General features: G+C 38.0%; 2 protein-coding genes across 5 annotated transcripts in view; one reads left to right on the top strand and one right to left on the bottom strand.

Annotated features, from left to right (window-relative positions):
• The window catches only part of LOC122088913 (MACPF domain-containing protein CAD1-like), an 11,449-nt gene extending 7,325 nt beyond the window's left edge, over positions 1-4,124 (top strand). For 3 of the 4 annotated variants that reach the window (XM_042658289.1, XM_042658288.1, XM_042658290.1), the window contains 3 exons: positions 810-993; positions 1,164-1,327; positions 2,495-4,124. In XM_042658289.1, coding sequence (XP_042514223.1) covers positions 810-993; positions 1,164-1,327; positions 2,495-3,130 — 984 coding nt within the window. In that variant the 3' untranslated portion in view covers positions 3,131-4,124. The remainder of the gene's footprint in view (positions 1-809; positions 994-1,163; positions 1,328-2,494) is intronic. The other variant, XR_006143189.1, reaches the window with a different exon arrangement.
• Positions 4,125-6,111: 1,987 nt separating this feature from the next.
• LOC122088072 (macro domain-containing protein VPA0103) lies at positions 6,112-12,529 on the bottom strand. The gene is made up of 7 exons (XM_042657213.1): positions 12,116-12,529; positions 9,425-9,473; positions 9,244-9,346; positions 9,045-9,140; positions 8,882-8,956; positions 7,202-7,271; positions 6,112-6,371 (listed from the first exon to the last, which is right to left on the bottom strand). The coding sequence occupies exons 1-7, from the start codon at positions 12,473-12,475 to the stop codon at positions 6,303-6,305; spliced, it is 822 nt and encodes a 273-aa protein (XP_042513147.1). The 5' UTR covers positions 12,476-12,529; the 3' UTR covers positions 6,112-6,302.
• Between the last annotated feature and the right edge of the window lie 5,319 nt (positions 12,530-17,848).

Genomic DNA, 17,848 nt, shown 5'->3' with positions numbered 1-17,848 from the left:
AAAAAAAAAAAAAAAATTCCACTTTAATTAGTTAAAGCCCCTTATTCTACAAAGTGGTTCAACCATCTATCATTGAACAATACCCTCATTGACAACCATCTGTTGTTATTTTCTGGTTTTCTGCTAAATTTTGTGAATCTGCTACTCGTTTATTTTTTTTTTTTGGTGGGGGATAACAAGTGGCACCCCAATAAAAGAGCGTTTCTGAGAAATAAAGAACATTACAAGCACCCCAAGACCTAGGGGGGGGGGAGAACGATACAACTTACAAAACTTGCCTTTACAGGGTGTTGGGGGGGGGGCGAGGCATGGACTTGTAAAATAGAAGGGGGAAAGCCCCAAGATTCTCAAATTTCAGCAATGCTAAACCATTGAATCCAACAGTTTTGACTGTTTTCGACACACTGGTGTTACTGTTGAACTTATTCTCATCAATCCTAAACAATCCAATTTTAGCCACAACACAGCACATCAGTCTAACTGGATTATACTAACAAGTAGATTAAAAAACCTTTTTTGGGTTGTCTTCTAAATTCATCAGCATTCAAATCAATGGTCAGTGTCCAATCAGACAGCACTGTCCAAAATTGTTATGATTTTGGAGTTATCATGAAAACTGGATTGGCTCTAGTCCTTTCCATTAAAGCAATTGTTTTTAATATATTTTGAACTGTGGCGTTCATGCAAAGAATGGTGAAACCATATTTGGTTCCTTTGAAGTCTATTTTTTTGTCTGTTGTTGTACACTGGTAATCGGACAATTGCAAAGCCACTAAACTCAGAATTTTCTGGCCCATATGTTGGTGTAGGATGTTTCTGTCATTTTTAGGCGGAGGGGAGGAGATGATTTAGTCCAAAACCACACCCAGTGGGCAAAAACTGTCTGTTCTTCTCCTGATGTAATCGAGATGACCTTCCTTCCAATCACAGCGCCCCTTGAAGGGGTATCTGGAAAAGACTATCTAGCTCGCGCTATTGGCCTCTATCTTGAATGTAAGAAATCTAAAAATTTAGTTTTTTTTTTTTTTTCCAGTTAATCAGTGATGATTTATCTCGTAAATGCATTTGATAATCTTTTCCATATATTTCTTGTTTATGCTGCAAAAGATTTCCCTCAAATTGCGTGTTTAATTTGTTCCTCTTCAAAACAATTTCTTGGGCAGACAAGCCTCCAATTGAAGAGCTGCGATATTTCCTCGAGTTTCAGATCCCTCGGATTTGGGCCCCAGTGCAGGACAATCTTCCTGGTCACCAAAGAAAGGAGCCTGTTTGTCCTTCTCTGCAGTTCAGTCTAATGGGGCAAAAGCTTTATGTTAGCCAAGAACAGGTATGTTTATTCATGTTGCAATTTCCAAAACTGTAGCTTCTCTGTACCATTACTTGAGAAAGATGTAGACAAGCGTCAGCCACATTAAAGTGGAGGGTAAGAATGGGGCCTTTCCTGTGCTGATACTTGTGGCACACTTGCATCCTACCTAGTAGATATCCTCATCTTGAAAATAGACCCATTCAGGTTGTTCTAGCTGCCCATTCTGTTGTCTGGATGATTGGGCTGTCAATGGATCGGTTATTGGATATGATTCAATATTTATGAAAGACTCAATTATGTTGATTTGATCTGATCCTGATCCAATCCGATCCAATTAGGGGTTATCCAATACCTAAACAGATCAAACCTGGATTTACCCCTATCCAATCCAATTGTCATCATATACATATTACATATGTATATGAACATTGCCTATGTTGTATTCGAATTTATTTATTTAATAATTCTTCAATATTTATTTTCTTATTTAGTTGGGTTGGATACAACTTAAAATCATTTTCTCTTTTGTCTTTGTTGAAAAGGTATTTGTATTGGGACAAAGTTCTCCTTAACCACGTGGTGACCATCACCATGGGTATCAAAGGGAGGAGACCCTGCACCTCCTCCCCCCCCCCCCCCCCCCCAATTGAGTGGCCCTGAGGTCACGCGGTGAAAGGATACCTGTTCACGACAGCCTTAGGGAAACTCGGTCCTTTTTTTTATGTAATTTTGTTTGAAAAAAATAGACCATAACAGGTATTACATAACCATTATAAGTCGGACCTGATTCAAACTTGGATCTTTCACAAATTGATTTTGGATTATCAGGTTGGATCAAATAAGGGCATTTTCTAATCAGATTCAGATCGGATGGGGATAGGATCAGGGTGGAATCTGATCAGTTAATAGCCTGACTGGATAGCCGGGGAATTTTTTATTTTTTTTTCTCAAATAAGGGGGTAGGAGTGTTAGGATTGTCCAGTATCAATTGATTCTTCACCCAGTTCTCCAAAGTGGGGCCCAGCAATTGGTTATTTGTGATGCCTGTTCGGCAGTGGGCAATAAAGATGCCTTCTTGTACACTTCGTCTTCATACAAATGTTACTTGGTGGGAAATTTATTCTATGGTGACTTAAGTCGGATTTCACTGCTTTTGATTAGTCTTCTGTCTTATGGAGACTGCAGGTATCAGTAGGCCGTAAACCTGTAACAGGCTTGAGATTGTTCTTAGAAGGAGGCAAGCAGAACCGGCTAAGTATTCAGCTTCAGCACTTTGCATCGCTTCCAAAGATCCTTCAACCATACTGGGACACTCATGTGGCAATTGGTGCACCCAAGTGGTTGGGACCTGAGGAGCAAGATAGCCGATGGTTTGAACCAGTGAAGTGGAAGAACTTCTCACACGTTAGCACCGCTCCCATAGAGAGTAATGAGAGCTTTACTAGTGACATCTCTGGTGTGTTCATAGTCACCGGTGCTCAGCTTGGAGTGTGGGATTTTGGGACTAGGAATGTCCTGCATATGAAGCTTTTGTATTCTAGAATACCTGGTTGCACCATCAGGAGATCATTCTGGGACCATACCCCAACTATTCTAAATGACAAGTCAAAGAAGCCAGTTGCCGAAAGTACAACCAACTCTGTTGACTTGAGCTCCAGTTCAAGGTTAGCAGGAAACAAGTTGGCAAAATATGTCGATACGTCTGAGATGAGTAAGGGACCCCAGGATTCCCCAGGTCATTGGTTGGTTACTGGTGGAAAGCTTGGAGTTGAAAAGGGGAAGATTGTTTTGAGGCTGAAATACTCGCTGCTGAATTACTGAGTTATCGAGATCTTATGTAGTATGCATGGCCTAGATGGAGGATTGTGTTCCATGGATATGGTTTTTGTATGTATATTGTCCCAGCTTCATGGGGTGAATTGAATGAATCGATATCTGATCTTTGGTCAGTCTTCTTGGTCTATTTCATCTGATGAACCATTAATATCAGGTTAGTCAGAAATGGTGAGCCTCATGCTAAAACTGTGAAATTCTTCACAAGTTGCCACTTGCCGAAGGATGGAAGTAGCCCTCAGTGAAATGAAATATGTATATATTGTGGCAGGTCAAGGCTTTGCAATGGCTTGGGACAGGTGCCTTGCAGAACTTTTGGAAGGCTTGGTAGGGTGAAGGTGAACAGCTATGATCTTCAGTCTAATTCTACTCTCCTTTGTAGATATGTTGGAGGATCCAGAGTGGCTAACTGGGGATAATATGTGAAGGATGATACTCAAGACTCGAGTGGGTCTTGTTAGTGCCTTGTATTGAAGTTGTTCCCATCTAGACTTGTCACTGATCTAAGGTTGCACCGAATTTAAAATCAAATGCAGAGTTGCTCTGTTGAATTAACTTGGGACAAGACTTTAGAGGGCTTTGCGAGGTGCTTTGCCATGTTAAGGACCTGACCTGATGGAATTTTTGGATCGCCGGTGTTTCCCATTGCTCAGTTTAGTGTAATGCAGCTCAATTTTAAGTTGACTCTTCAGATCATGCTCAAGGTTGCTTATTCTGTTAAAATTTCCAGAAAACATTGGTAGTAGCCTGGTGCTAGTCCTGTTTTTGCGACGACAACATGCAGTTTATGTTGGCAGCCCTAGCTTCTTATCTAATTGAGGGACTTTATAAATGCAATAGTGTTGGGGAATATAGAATAGAGACATTTCTGGATGCGTTTGTTTCCTTGTCCAATTCGTGTGTGGGAGGGCATATGTGCTCTGTGGGTTTGGCCTGGGGGCTTATGAATTTAAGCTTGAATGAGTGCTGTGGCTTTTTTGCACTGGTTTGTGGTTCTATGATATTAGTAGCAGATTAGGCTTAATTGATATTTGTATATATGCATAGATTATTGGTTATATTTCAGAAAAATGAAAAAGAAAAAAGAGTCAAGGTTTACTATAAATAAGGTACTATAATTAAACATGATTACCAGCTCTTGGGAGTTTACTTGAAGGTAAAATATGATTTTGATTTTATTTTTCTTATCCAAATTTAATATGAAATATTGGGTCAAACATTATAGGCGTTTCCCATCTGTTTGTCTAGGCTTAAACTTCACTGATAAGCCAAACCATGTTTTTCCAATTGACGAGTGCCAAATATTTTTATGCAAGAAAACCCTTTATTTCAATTTGGTGCTCTCTTGTTGTTTACAGGACCACCTTGGGTACCACTCGAGAAACCCAGTGTGGCATCCAAGATATGGCAAGTGTTTTGGACCCGTTTGGGAGATCCTTAAGGGTCTCTATTAAGAAACAGTTTAGTACCAAGGGGTTTAGAAGATTGGTTAGGTTGTGTAAATTTTAATCTCATATCAATTAGGGAAAAGTTAGTATGGTTCTTCAATCAAGCCTTGAACCTTGGACCTCAAGGTTAAACACATGATAAACAAACCTTTGAGGTAACCAAGAGGCTGGTGTCTGCTTGGATAATTGATAACCTTGGGCTTCCTTAACATCATGGCATAAAGTATTTTTTTGGCTTTGTATGATGGTAAAAAGCTCAGGTGATGGCGTTGAAGATGCAAGTTTGGGTCTAGGGACAACCACTTTGTACTGGAAAAAAATTGCCGAAAGAGAAACACATGATCTATCGTAACAGGACCTTTTGAAAGCGGGATTGGTATCAGATCATGTCCTTACCGGTGGATGGGGGGTGGAATCAGTGTTTTGACAGTCGCGGTCGATTTTGATCTGTACTGGACTAGAAGTGGATGGAATTAGTCCAGAATCAGCGAAAGTCAGCTAGAAAACACCGAAACCCTAGTTTCCGTTTTTGATCGATCTGATCTGGATCAGAGAGAATCGACCATAAGCTTTTAATTTTTATGCCTATTAGGTTGGACTGTTTAGGGCTTCAGGTGTGCAATCAACTCAGACAAACGAAATGTTTTAAATGCTGAGCTAAGTCAAAATTCTAGGAATTGACTGTTTGACACCTCCCACCCTCCACCCCCCCACCTCTGTATCAAAATCGTAGGCGGTGAAGTGCAGTGAGCATCCACACAACAGCGGTGTATAACCAGACCTTTCCCACCTGTTAGATATTCACTACACCTCACCGTTCGCTACAGACAATTTGGACGACTACACCTCTTTTTAGCCCCAAGAGGATTTCTTCCAACTAAGAGGTGAATTTAAATAGATACCATTGGAAACCCAGAACAGAGTTGGTTGGAATCCAGTGATTGACCATTTACATCCATACCCACTGAGCTAGTAACAAAACCAGACCTGTTTTAAATATTTCAACCTTAATGTAACCTAATGTCAAGCATTCCCCCTTGCTTAAGAAGTCCTAACCATTTGGACCAAAAGCTAGCACCACAATGGGAAGGACAAGGAGTCATCTATTAACAAAGGTCTTCCACTATGACAGTAGATGCAAACATGGAACGAAAAACTAAAAGATGGGAACAGCAGAGACAAATTACTAGCACTGTATATTATCATCTTCGAGTTCCTGCAGCTTCAAAAGCAAAATGTTAACTCAAGAACCGATACCACAGGACATAATGCCTGATGATAACAGGGCCCTTCTGATTCCATCAAGGGCAAGAGATCACTGCCTCTGGTCTTGTGGCCCCAGCACCAGTACGAGGGCCAATGAGAGTGCACATAGGGGTATCGACATCAATGGGATTTTTTATTTCACAGGGGGAGGGGCAGTAATTTCACACGCCCATGACTGGATGCAAGGGCCACATGCAACCAGGTAGCTTTCTTCTTCCCTTTCATTAATTTTCGTTCCCCAGCTTTTGTCACGGCTGAAAACTAACAGACATAACATTCAGCATCAATTTATCATTTACAATGCTGTTGGAAAGTAACATATTGGCAGTAACGCCAAGTTTTACATTTCAGTGTCGAGAGTGGGTTTACATCCTCAATGTTTACTATAAGACTAAAGAGATCCTTTTACAACCCTAGGAACAGCAGAAGTAGCATAGAAATGAAGCTTAAAGCAATTCGTTTGCTTTGTCCAGCCAGACTTTGTGAATATCATCAGAGAAGAGAACAAAATGCACCTGCGATGAATGGCAATATGTGAGTGCGTAAGTACATGTAACCAAGTCTTAATATCCATAGCCTCGGTGGCACATTCCTAAATTCATGATTAACCTTTCGTTCAAAACATTTTGAAACACCAATCAGCGATAAACAAGTTTCTTAATCTTGATATTAGGATTTGAAAGATCATAACTTGGTCAATTAAAGAAAAAGGATCACAGAGATCAGATTTTAGAAATGTCAGTTGATGGAAGTAGGCATGTAGGTTAGTTGCTACAGGTACTAATGGAATTTTATGGAGTTTAATACATGGGTACAGTTAGTAACATGATTTGCACAAATGATAAGAAAATTTGAAGGATGAAATGTAAAGACGAGTGATTATAGATTCTGCTAGCTTCACCCTATAGGGCTTTGAGAAACTGCTAGAAGAGACATGAATGCTTCCCCATTCCCCACTGGAAACATAAGAGATTTAGAAGAAAAACAAAAATGTCAATAGCATAGCCCTTCGTGAAAAAAAAAAACCCAGTTGACTACAAAGAAAATCAAATAGTTGGTCTTCACAACAAAATACCCATAAGGACCTTTCAAAGAAAAAGAATATGAGCATTTTATGAAGTGCAGAAATACCATCTACCCAGCGGAAGTGAAATAGCTTGAATCATGAATCAGATCATATGATCCAAACAGAAATCAACCATCATTCAAGTAGATCTAATTATTAAATTGACAATTAACATCGTAAACTGAAAAATTTTAACAATATTGACAGTTTGACACACAAGGTAAGACATACTGAAAATTGTAATTGCCCAGGAATTTGACATAAAACAAAAAAGAGTACCTCCTTGAAATCATTTGCGAACTCTTTTGCCACAGATAAAGCTATTGTGGCAGCCTCTTGATAAGGATAGCTGAAACAATATGAGAAATAAAATCAATGTACTGGAGGAGATCTGGCATATTTATCATTGCCTAAAGAAGATGTGAAAGAAAAGAAATGAGTAAAATTGATAGTCGCATGTGTATAACCTTGCTGGACAGGCATGACCTGATCTGGAAATCTGGACCGAGACGAACTAGAACCAAACCAGGTGTTTGGTCCAATAGGGGTTGGTAGGATTATTTTTAAAATTTGCATTTTATTTCATATTAGGAGTTAGATACTTGGGAGATTTAAGTTTTCCAGGTTCCTTGTTTAAGTCTACTTCAAGTTTCCTTGTTTTAATTCGATAACTTCGGTAAGCAAAGCTATATATGTAACCGATTGATTGAGATTAATCGCAGCTGAATGTTGAATCGAAATTCAGAGTACCTCATGGGTGGGTGTTGTGTGCTGCTACCTCCTCTTTTCTCTCTCTCTCTCTCTCTCTCTCTCTCTCTCTCTCTCTCTCTCTCTCTTATTCTCCCTGTTTGGGTCAAAGCTATCATCTCATCAGGTTTGATCTTCTCCTTATCCTTTCTTTCCATATCACTTCCTTCCTCTACTCTTTCTTCCCTGCTGTTAATCCTACAACATTATCTTTTTCTGCTACTAGTGGTAAAACAGAACCTAACCGAGAAGCTTGTTGATTTGGTCTGAAACCTTGGTCATAAGCCACTCTCCTTGGATGATCAGAACACTAGGAAACCAGACCTGGAGGTTCCCTCTGTTATGAGATCGCAACCAGAAGTTGCTGCTGGCTCTGCTAGACCTGAGTCGCAGAAATTTTCTTTTATCTTTTGATCTCTATTTTGAGTGCTTCTCAGTTGGAATCAATTAATCATTGAATTACCAACCTTCCCCAGAACTTTCATGCCACCATACCAGTGAGTTCTCTCTCGAAGTGTGACTGGTTTTCTGCCATGACATTAGAGTTGAGAGGCAGAAATTCATCTTATTACAAGTAAGGCCTGATTTTCTGATAATTACAAAAAGCCCAATGCTTTCTTAAAGTTCATTACTATTTTTTTCTTCTCTTCTATTCTAAATTAGAGAAAACCCCTTTCTTTTAAATTTAGTAGGCAACTAGTCCCGTCTCCTATTTGCTTTACCAAATAGGGTCCTACACATTTTTAGAACTTACAGAGTTTCCACAGATCGCATTATTTTTTTAATTTCTATCACTTTGGTAGGCCTGGGCCAATAGAGACCCAAAAGAAGGGTTTTGGGAACCCGGTTTGCATTAAAAGGTTTTCAGGACATCCTGATTATTTAATGCCTGAGCTTTGATTTATTCAAGTCAAAGCTGGTGGCACCATACAATACACAGTATCAATTAAGACGACAGATGTTAGAGCCCCTTGTTTTGGTCAAATCAGACACATCGGGACTCACCAGGTTTATGATTTCTATATTTCTGTATAAAAATATAAAAGAACATCCCATTCACAACAAACCATCCACCTCAAATGAGACAACTGAGCAGAACCAGCTCAATGTCAGTCTGCTTTCAGGACTTTTTATCTCTAAGAGTTTGAGACAGTGAACTTGTACATAATCACAACACCACCATGAAGGTTCCTTCCAAGTCACATAACTTACCAGTAAACACCACAAGATATGGCAGGAAATGCAATAAACTGGATGTTGTTTTCTTTTGCAAGCCTTAAAGAATTTCTGTAACCAAATAAAGCTTTGTCACGGATTATGCCAACAACAATAATAATAAGAGTAACAGTAGCAGTAACAGTAATAATAATAGTACCTGTAAGCATTTCTCAGAGAAAGCTCTGGGTGATCATCCTCATCATAGATTGGTCCAACAGTGTGAATTACATGAGATACAGGAAGCCTAAAAGCTCTGCATTTTTTTCAAAACATGGCTACGAGGCTTAGAACTTTTTAAATAAGTTGCAAATTGAATGGTACTAATAATATACCAGAAGTGCATCAGAAGCACCTACGGGGTAATCCTTGCTTCTCCAGTAGGGCAGCGAACTTTAGGTCGGACCTCGGGGACTTCATAGCAGGCTGCTCGTAGTTCTGGACCAGCAGCTCTATGTATAGCTGATAGAAACAATTCCAATTTCATGATAGGTCATAAAATTGCATTTTTCTTACACAATAAAATATATGAGTAATTACCTCCATCAACACCACCACCCCCAAGCATTCGCTCATTAGCTGCATTTACCTGCAGAAGACATTGTCATGAAACTACAGCTTGTTTTGTTTCAAAACTAGAAATATCTCACAGTTCATTTACTATTTGATCCAGTTTCCATTGACAATGGCTAGTTCAAATGACCAGAGGCAATATAGGAGGTAAATTCTTAATTTCTCATGACTTGACTATATGTTCAGGGAGAACTCATTCATAGAATCCTATGCCACAGGCCTGCTTCTGTCAGACCCCAGTTTTACTCGAGCAAAATAAAGCATCAAGGTCATAGGAAGCCCTTATAATCTAATGAAAGATTGCTCAGAAAATTGCCTTACAAAACAAGGATACATATGATCTTAAGACAATTGGAATGAGTAAATAAATAAAATATTTTTGTAAAAAATATTTATTCTCTAAAGCTGTGTCTGGTTGCTTTCTTTGGAAAATGTGCAAGGTAAAAGTGAGGCAAAGAATTTTTCTCACACTATTCCTGATTTTTTTTTTTGTGTGTGTGTGTGTGTGGGACACACTGTGGGAACACGTTTCATAATCATCCCTGGAATTGCCTTTCTTTTTCCTAAGAAGGCAACAAAATGCTTTTTCCAAGATTTTAAAATAACTTTCTCTTCCGAGTCCTTCTAGGAAGCAACTAGGCACAGAATAACTGTCTTTTAACCTTAGAGTATCTTGTATTGTCAATCCCATTGTGTTGTAACACTCAAGAAAAGAGCAAATACCACCAGGAAAAATAACCACTGCTTCTTTCTCTGCATATGATGACAATGGTAGATCAGTGCTTTTTAAAAGAATATGGGAGGTAGCCTTGGAGCATATCTCATAGCATGGTGTTAGAGAAAGGCCTCATGGTGCATCAGAAAAGCCTACTCTGTCACTACTCGGGGATCCAGCACTTCAAGAGGTATGCACTTGGTGCTTAAGTTTTCTACGAAAGTTCAATGTGATGCACATGTAAGAAATTAAACAAAATTATCTCTATTTTCATTTCCTTCGTATACTAACTTTTTTAAAAAGAAATGTGCTACAGAATTGAGAAAGCATGTAATGCAATCGTGGTACGAATTCGTCTATGTTTTGATAGCAGTTGGGTTTGGAATTTCATTTTTATGCTTCGATTATAATGGGCTCACTTGTGATTCCCAAATATTAGATCCATTGGGGGTACACAAATTTAGTTTTTAATTAATTAGTTAATATTTTATGAGGCAGGAATGTATCTTTGTTTTTTACTGGTAGGTGGTTAAGTCTTGTGGGGGGTCCAAGTTAGTGTAGCAATTAGAAACTTTCTATTTTTATTAGATGCCAGTTGTTAGTAAGTTTAAGAGTCCTAAGCTATGTTAAATTCTTACGTTGGGTGTAACCACCCAATCGATGGTTGAATGAGAATACAATACACTTCAAAATCTACTCCCTCTTTCTCCCTTCCTCAGTTCCTTTCTTGGCATCCTATTTTTTCTCTCCCCTCTTCCCATTGGTCACCATTTTCAAATGAATAACATCTATTTTCTCTATTGATCACAATTTTCAAATCAATAGCATCTATTTTCTCTCCCTTCGATCTCTTCTTCTTCTACTACTTTTATTATTTCTCTCCCATCGCAGGCTACTGTTAATATAGATAAGGAGCAAGATACCCAGGTGAGCAGGTCAGTTTTTCCTCTACTTTCTGTCCTTCTCTTTGAGCAATGTTTATTAACTTCTCTCTGCTATGATTCTACTTCAGAATCTATCATCTTTTATTTCTTCTTCCATTTGAAATTAAGATACGGTTATCATAATGTAGCTTATTTATTGTAGCCCAAGTTTTGGGTTGCTGTCTCAGCATGTTATGTCAACAGTCAATATTGTTGTACCATTTATACGACCAGATGCTTTACCTTGTAGAAGATCTCTCTTTCTTTCCCTCTCATGGACATGAAAATATGTGTAGTGATATATCCTAGATGCATATTATATGTCAGGCCTCTGCCCAGCAGATTTACACCTTACCTTATAGAAAGGGGAAGGCCTTGCACACTTTGGACCATCTGTATGTTTCAGTAGTGGCAATAATCCAAATTTACACCGTCATGTGAGTCCTACCTCCTAACGATCAGCCATTAGAGTATTGTCCCAGAACTCAACAATCAAGAGTTGGTCAAAAGTGAAGATCCACAAAAAGCGTGAAATATTGATAGCTAAAATATAATGGATGCTAAAATTTCAGATATTATTCTGCATGAATGCACTTAGAATATGATAAAGCAAGTGATAAGAAGAACCACAACCCATTGGTTTTTTTTGGGCAAAACACTACCCATTGTTCACATTAAAAGAATATGATATAAAATTTTAGAAATTCAAAGATAATATCAGGTATAGATGTAATTACGATAATCTCTGCAGGCCCAAAGTGTGCTATTAGCAAGTGAGATTATTTACAATTAGAGCTTACACAGAGAGGGGAAGCACGAATCATAGAGAAGAGTTTAAACACAATATCCATTGGATATGAAACAGACTTATGCAAATTAAAAATTGACATCCTTGGCAGCAATTCAGGCAGCGCATAAGAAATGAAAACAGAGAATAATCCAACAATTCATCCCCGGCCGAATCCAAAAGCAGAAAAGAACTGAAAACAGAGAGAGGGATTGGTTGATTCCGGAACTTACAATCGCATCGGAAGCCCCATCAACGAACCACTGAGTGACATCTCCTTTGTGGATCTTAAGAACAGAGGTCGGAGACAAAGCGAAATGAGATACGCCATGTCTACCTACTCCGCCGTTAGATGCCATATAAACCCTAGCAGTTATTGATCCTCCTCTGCTGTAGGAAGAGCTCGAGAAGCAGGAGTTCTGTTGGATACGAGCGGTTTCTCTTTGTTCCAAGCCAAAGCGGATTGATGAATAAGTCTCCGAGAGTTTAATCCCAGACGAATTTAGGCTTCTGAAACTGAAAGTAGAGGCGATTGAGCTTATAGTTCTACAAGGGTTTCGGTTAGGGAAGGTGCGAGCTCCACTGCTAAGCATCGACGAACAAAGCAAGCTGCTTTCCCCCTTTTTTTTTTTTTTTTTTTTTTCAAATAAATATTGGAGAATTGTCTCCCCTGGAAAGCGTGGCCCTTGCTCTTGCGTGGTAACCAATGGGAGCGCGCAAAGGCGCATCAATAGGGTCATAGAGATTAGAGACTAAGGGTGTTTATCGCTTTGATTTCAATGTATACAGTATAGTACGGTTCACTTCATATTTATTTGATTTATTAAATGATTGCACTTTCGGAAGTCAAAATTGTTTAATAAATAATTTCGGTTTGAAGGTTTTGAAACGATATCAATTTTGATCTCGATTTAATACATATGATTTCTAAACGGTTAGCAATCGATTTGCTGGTATATTCACATGTCAACTGAAATTTGCCTTTGTTGATAAACACTTCAATCTTGTATCAAATTCAATAAACAGTGAGGCATGGAAGGGGCAAGCTTTTAACTACATAACTATATGATAAGAGTAAAATATTGAATAGCCTCTATAGTCCTTTCTTCTTTCCTAAATTAAACTCATCTTATTTTGTTTACATGAAACTCATTATTTTACTAAGTCATAGATGGTTTAAACAGGTCAGTTTTGAAAGTATAAATAGTTCGATTTTAACGGTGTCAATTCGGATTGAAATCACGAGTTAAACAGTTAAAATCGAATCAAACCGTTTAATTAATCTGTCTAAAAATGGAGATTAAAACCGAATCATTTACTAAACGGTTTCACGGTTTCATATCTTGCTCCTTTATGATAATACTCGTATGAAGGAATACAGAAACCAAATAAAATCAAAACAATTTAATTTTAGCTTTAGATTATAAAAAATATTCAATTTTAGTTTGCACACATTGTATCTTGAGAAATTGATATAAACCCTTAATTTTAGGAGAACCCTTCACTGTGGATGTGGAATTTCTATTTATCATTTTTAATTAGGAAAAGATGCATGAAAGGCAGTGTGGCCCTCCACCCATACACGACTTCACCCCTCTTCTCTCATTGCAGCTAAAAATACTTGAACTGATATTAGTTCACAACTCTAGTAAACACAACACAGCTATCCAGTTTATAGTTTCGCTTTGGTAGATCAATCAATGCAACGAGAAAGGAGATTGTGCATAAAAAGAGAGAAGTTTTCAGAGGTTTTCTAAGTTAAACTTGTGGGGCAATTTGGGATTTTTCAAGAGGAATTTTTTGTCCAACTCGTGAATTTAACCTATATTTCTCCAATAAAGTAAACTTGCACCTCTCTCTCTCTCTCTCTCTCTCTCATAGCTTTAAAGGAAAAAAATTTTAGTGACCTCATGGATGAGGACAGTTCATCTACTATCTTAGGGTTCACGAACCCTTATAGGATTTTAGTACCTTCCCAAAGTACCCTCCTAATACCTCCTACATATCTCAAACCCTGTGGTGAAGGGAATCCCATTCATCGTGGGCATAGGAAACTTAGTCTACTTTTAAAATACCAAGATTACCCTCAATGCATGTTAGGCTTCCCAAACCCTAATTTCATAGTGATCATGAATCTTAATCGTAATAGAATGTGTAGATTATCATATCGAGGGCCCAATATAGCCCACTAAGTGGGCATCGGAGTGGGAAATGGTCCGACGTGAACATGCACACTGGGTGCACTTGAGAGGATCCAGGTCCATTGGAGCGGGACCAGGTAGAGTGAGAGTCAACTGCTTTGTGCAGGAGGGGACTCGATACCGAGACCAAATCCTTGGCCTTCCACTCCACAAGCAAGGCGCAATCACCAGGCTAAGCCGGTGTCCGCTGCCTTACCAGTTTACCTGCTAAGTAATGGGAACTTTTATGCATACCCTACGGGGACAAGGGTAATGGCAAAGGGAAAATCTTTACCCTACCCAACAATATAAGGGTAATATCCTCCAACATCCTTTGGAGGGTAGGATTTATGGATAGCCCATGAAACCCAAATGAGTCCAATTAACTATTATCTATCTAGTTACTCTGCAATAGGCCCCGGGGATATATGGATAGCCCATGAAACCCAACTGAGTCCCACTAAACTATTATCTATCTAGTTACTCTGCAACAGGCCTCGAAAATATTTGATGGGCTTCTCCCAGATATGGGCCTACAATAGGTGTCGGATTCGCATTTGGTAGAATAATCAAACTGATTTAAGTTTGCACAAAAAAAAAAAAAAAAAAAAAAACTGATTTAAGTTGTGTGGAAGGAATTTAATTGAAAATTAAAGTAAAATTTAAAAGATTTCCATGATGAAAAGTGAAATATCTAAAATATCCCTATAATTGGAAGATTCTAAAGGGACAATCCTCATACGCGGGCATCAGAAAACAGAAGTTAAAGGGAACCCTCACCCAAAATTTAATGATGATATTAAATTTTTTTTTTTTCATCAATTAACTCGAATGTGAATGTGGGTAGATGCAATTGACCATCACATTGATTAGATTTGGATGATGAGGGCATTTATATCAAAAAGTGCTACCGCAAACATGAGTGCGGTGATCACCTCCCACTACTCTAAGGTGGGGATCAAAGCTTGTAATTAAGTGAATTCAAAATCAAATCAATAAGGAAATATTCGACTTCGATTTAGATTAGTTCAGATTGTTTTGATTCAATTTCAACGATTCAGGCTAGGGTTTGACTCCCCTACATCAATGGAAAGCTAGATCCCCCCACCCTCTCACCTGTATTTAGATCTCAAACATCTTTCACAATCCTCTAGCTGCAACCTTAACAGCATCATAAAACTAGTTGTCCTCTAACTTGTGGGTAAAGGAAACATCACTGCCGTGCCTTCTACTCTTCTTCTTCTCCACCACCATGTCTTCCTACCAGGCCCAAGGCCATTTTATTCCACTTGTCAGTGTAAAAAAATTAATAAATTAATAAATTTATAAATTCATGGGACCTCAGTGGGAGACATCAAAGGCTTAAGAGTGGAACTTTGCAATTCATATGGACCTACAGAGAAAGGAAACTTTTGTGGTGATCAATGGCAAATTTAGGGACCTTGGCCCATCAAATTAACATCACTATTTATGAATTTGGACCACTCTCAATGGAGATTTTTTGTTTGTCTTTTTCATTACTTTTCATTGAGGTCTTATAATCAATAAAGTCCTCCACAAGAAAAAGAAGATTTGAGAAACATATGGGGCTCACAATGTTAATAGAGCGTGAGTTTAATTATAATTAATTGTATTGAGTGAGCTATTAATATAGAAAATTAACAAAATAATTCTAAGTATTAGAACACATTATTAAAAGATATTATAATAAAAATAATAATAAAAAGGGCCCATACATTATATACAAAGATAAGGATTTGTCACATCACCTTCCATATGGCACAATTGCATGCATAACCCCACAAATATGCGCACACAACAAAGATTTCATCTGATTTCGTTTCTCTTTTTCGGGAAATATTATTATTAAAGGGTATATTATTTTTCAAATCTCACAAGACATCTATTCAACCCTATAGATAGATGTTGTGTCAACTTTAATAGCTGGATAGAGAGGACATGGCCTAAATTAGCCATTGTGGATCATAGTTTGAGGGATTCATATTGAATCAGTCGAGGCCAATCTTGATTCCTAGCTGATCCTGTATCGAATAACAGTATGGACCAAGGGTAAAAACATAAAAATTAAAATAAATTAAAAAACCGTTTTAAAGAAATATAGGAGCAAAATTGTTCAATCCAATTGATATTGGTCGATCCAACTCGGTATTGGCAGTCACCAATATGGTGAACTTAAGTCATGACATGGACTGATGATGTGCTAATTCTAATCATTAGATAGAAAAAACATGGTCTAGAAGAACCACATGTCAAATTCAATTATATAGCTACTTATTAATTGGCATGCATCTCACGTATGTGTATTGATATTCTATATATTACTATCTACTCTCTCAACTTTGAGCAAGAATTAATAGATGGTTTCTTTGTAAACATCTCACTTGTGACACCAATAACTATCTTTCACGTTTTTGTTTTGTTTTGTTTTTCTTTTAACTATTTCATTCAGACCAATTTTCCATAAAATTTCTCATTTTTTACCCTACCAATAAATTTTTTTTTCCCAATTTAAGTCACATCTCAAACAAGAGTCCTGGAGATTAAAAATGATATATTGGTGTGTTAGTGCTTGCTTAACTTTGAGCTTTGAATTTACTATCCAATTAAAATTGGACTAAGTTTCCCTTTACCTATGGTGAAAGGATTCCCTATCTTTTTCGATGGATTGTACTCTTATAACTAACTTCGTATAACAGTGAGCTGATATTTTCACCATTGAAGCCTTAAATCAGAGAAGTCATTACTTAAAACTTTGTGGGAAAAGTTTTTCTTCACCCACCGGTGAAAGATTAACCTACATATCGAAGGTCATCATTACTTATCTTTATATGTTGAAGGCATGTTGGTTGCCTGTGTGGTTGGCACTGCTCCCTTGGAGAGTGCTTAGAGATCTAGTTAGTGTATCAAGTCCCCCTTGCAATATCTGGAAAGGCACCTCCATCAGCCGGCCTACTATGTATTCTCTTCAGCTTTTCGAAAAGTATATGGTCCTCTTGGAGTTCTATCTTGGCTCCTTTGTGGGTCCCTTGTGTGGCCTCTAGTGGGTCTCTTGCACTGAAATAGAAAGAAAGAAAGCTGGTCCAAACATTATAGTTGAATGTTGGAGATGAATCTCTCTCTCTCTCCAATAAATTGATTCCGTCTTACCAGTCTTATTTCAGATCAGAATCAATGGTAGAGCCTACTACATACCCACTATCCCCACAAAACTTATTCCTACCCTAGTATCAATTCAACACAGGAAATGGTTCTCTATCCTAACACTCGTTGTATATATCCCTCTCTTCTCCCAAAGAAGGGGCATGAATCCATTTTTCATATAGGGATGAAAGAAATGGACACATGGAAGTTCACTGGCATAGATCATGCTAGCGGAAATCTTTTTCCCTACAACCACTCTTTAAAACAAAGTATACAACTACACTACCCACCTGCCCGTGATGCCCATCTCATCAGCCCCACCCACCCCAATAAAAAAAAAAAAAAAAAAAAAAAAAAAAAAAAAAAACAAGTTCTCCTCTTTTAATTACTAATTCATGCGTGTCAGAGACTCGAGAGTGCTGGTGCCCACTGTTTCAACATAAATTTTTTTTTTTTGATGAAATACTGATTCAACATAAATACCATTATAGAAAAAGGAAAAAAGAAGCACACGATCCATAATGCATATTCTAAAATGCATCCTCTCATATAATGAAATGTGGGGTTCATATTGTAAGCCACATGTGTCCCATGAAGATGATACCATTTTCTGTATTATCATTA

This window comes from Macadamia integrifolia, chromosome 9 (genome assembly GCF_013358625.1).
Source record: "Macadamia integrifolia cultivar HAES 741 chromosome 9, SCU_Mint_v3, whole genome shotgun sequence".
NCBI classification, from domain to species: Eukaryota; Viridiplantae; Streptophyta; class Magnoliopsida; order Proteales; family Proteaceae; genus Macadamia; species Macadamia integrifolia.
This window is presented reverse-complemented; position numbering and strand designations above follow the sequence as displayed.

Excerpts from the sequence above, each read along its gene's own strand:
- LOC122088072 (XM_042657213.1), bottom strand. The coding sequence starts at position 12,475 with ATGCTTAGCAGTGGAGCTCGCACCTTCCCTAACCGAAACCCTTGTAGA. Across the intron at positions 9,474-12,115 it reads ATGGGGCTTCCGATGCGATT|GTAAATGCAGCTAATGAGCG; the intron begins GTAAGTTCCGGA and ends TGTCTTCTGCAG. Across the intron at positions 6,372-7,201 it reads TCGCAAATGATTTCAAGGAG|GTGCATTTTGTTCTCTTCTC; the intron begins GTACTCTTTTTT and ends CATTCATCGCAG.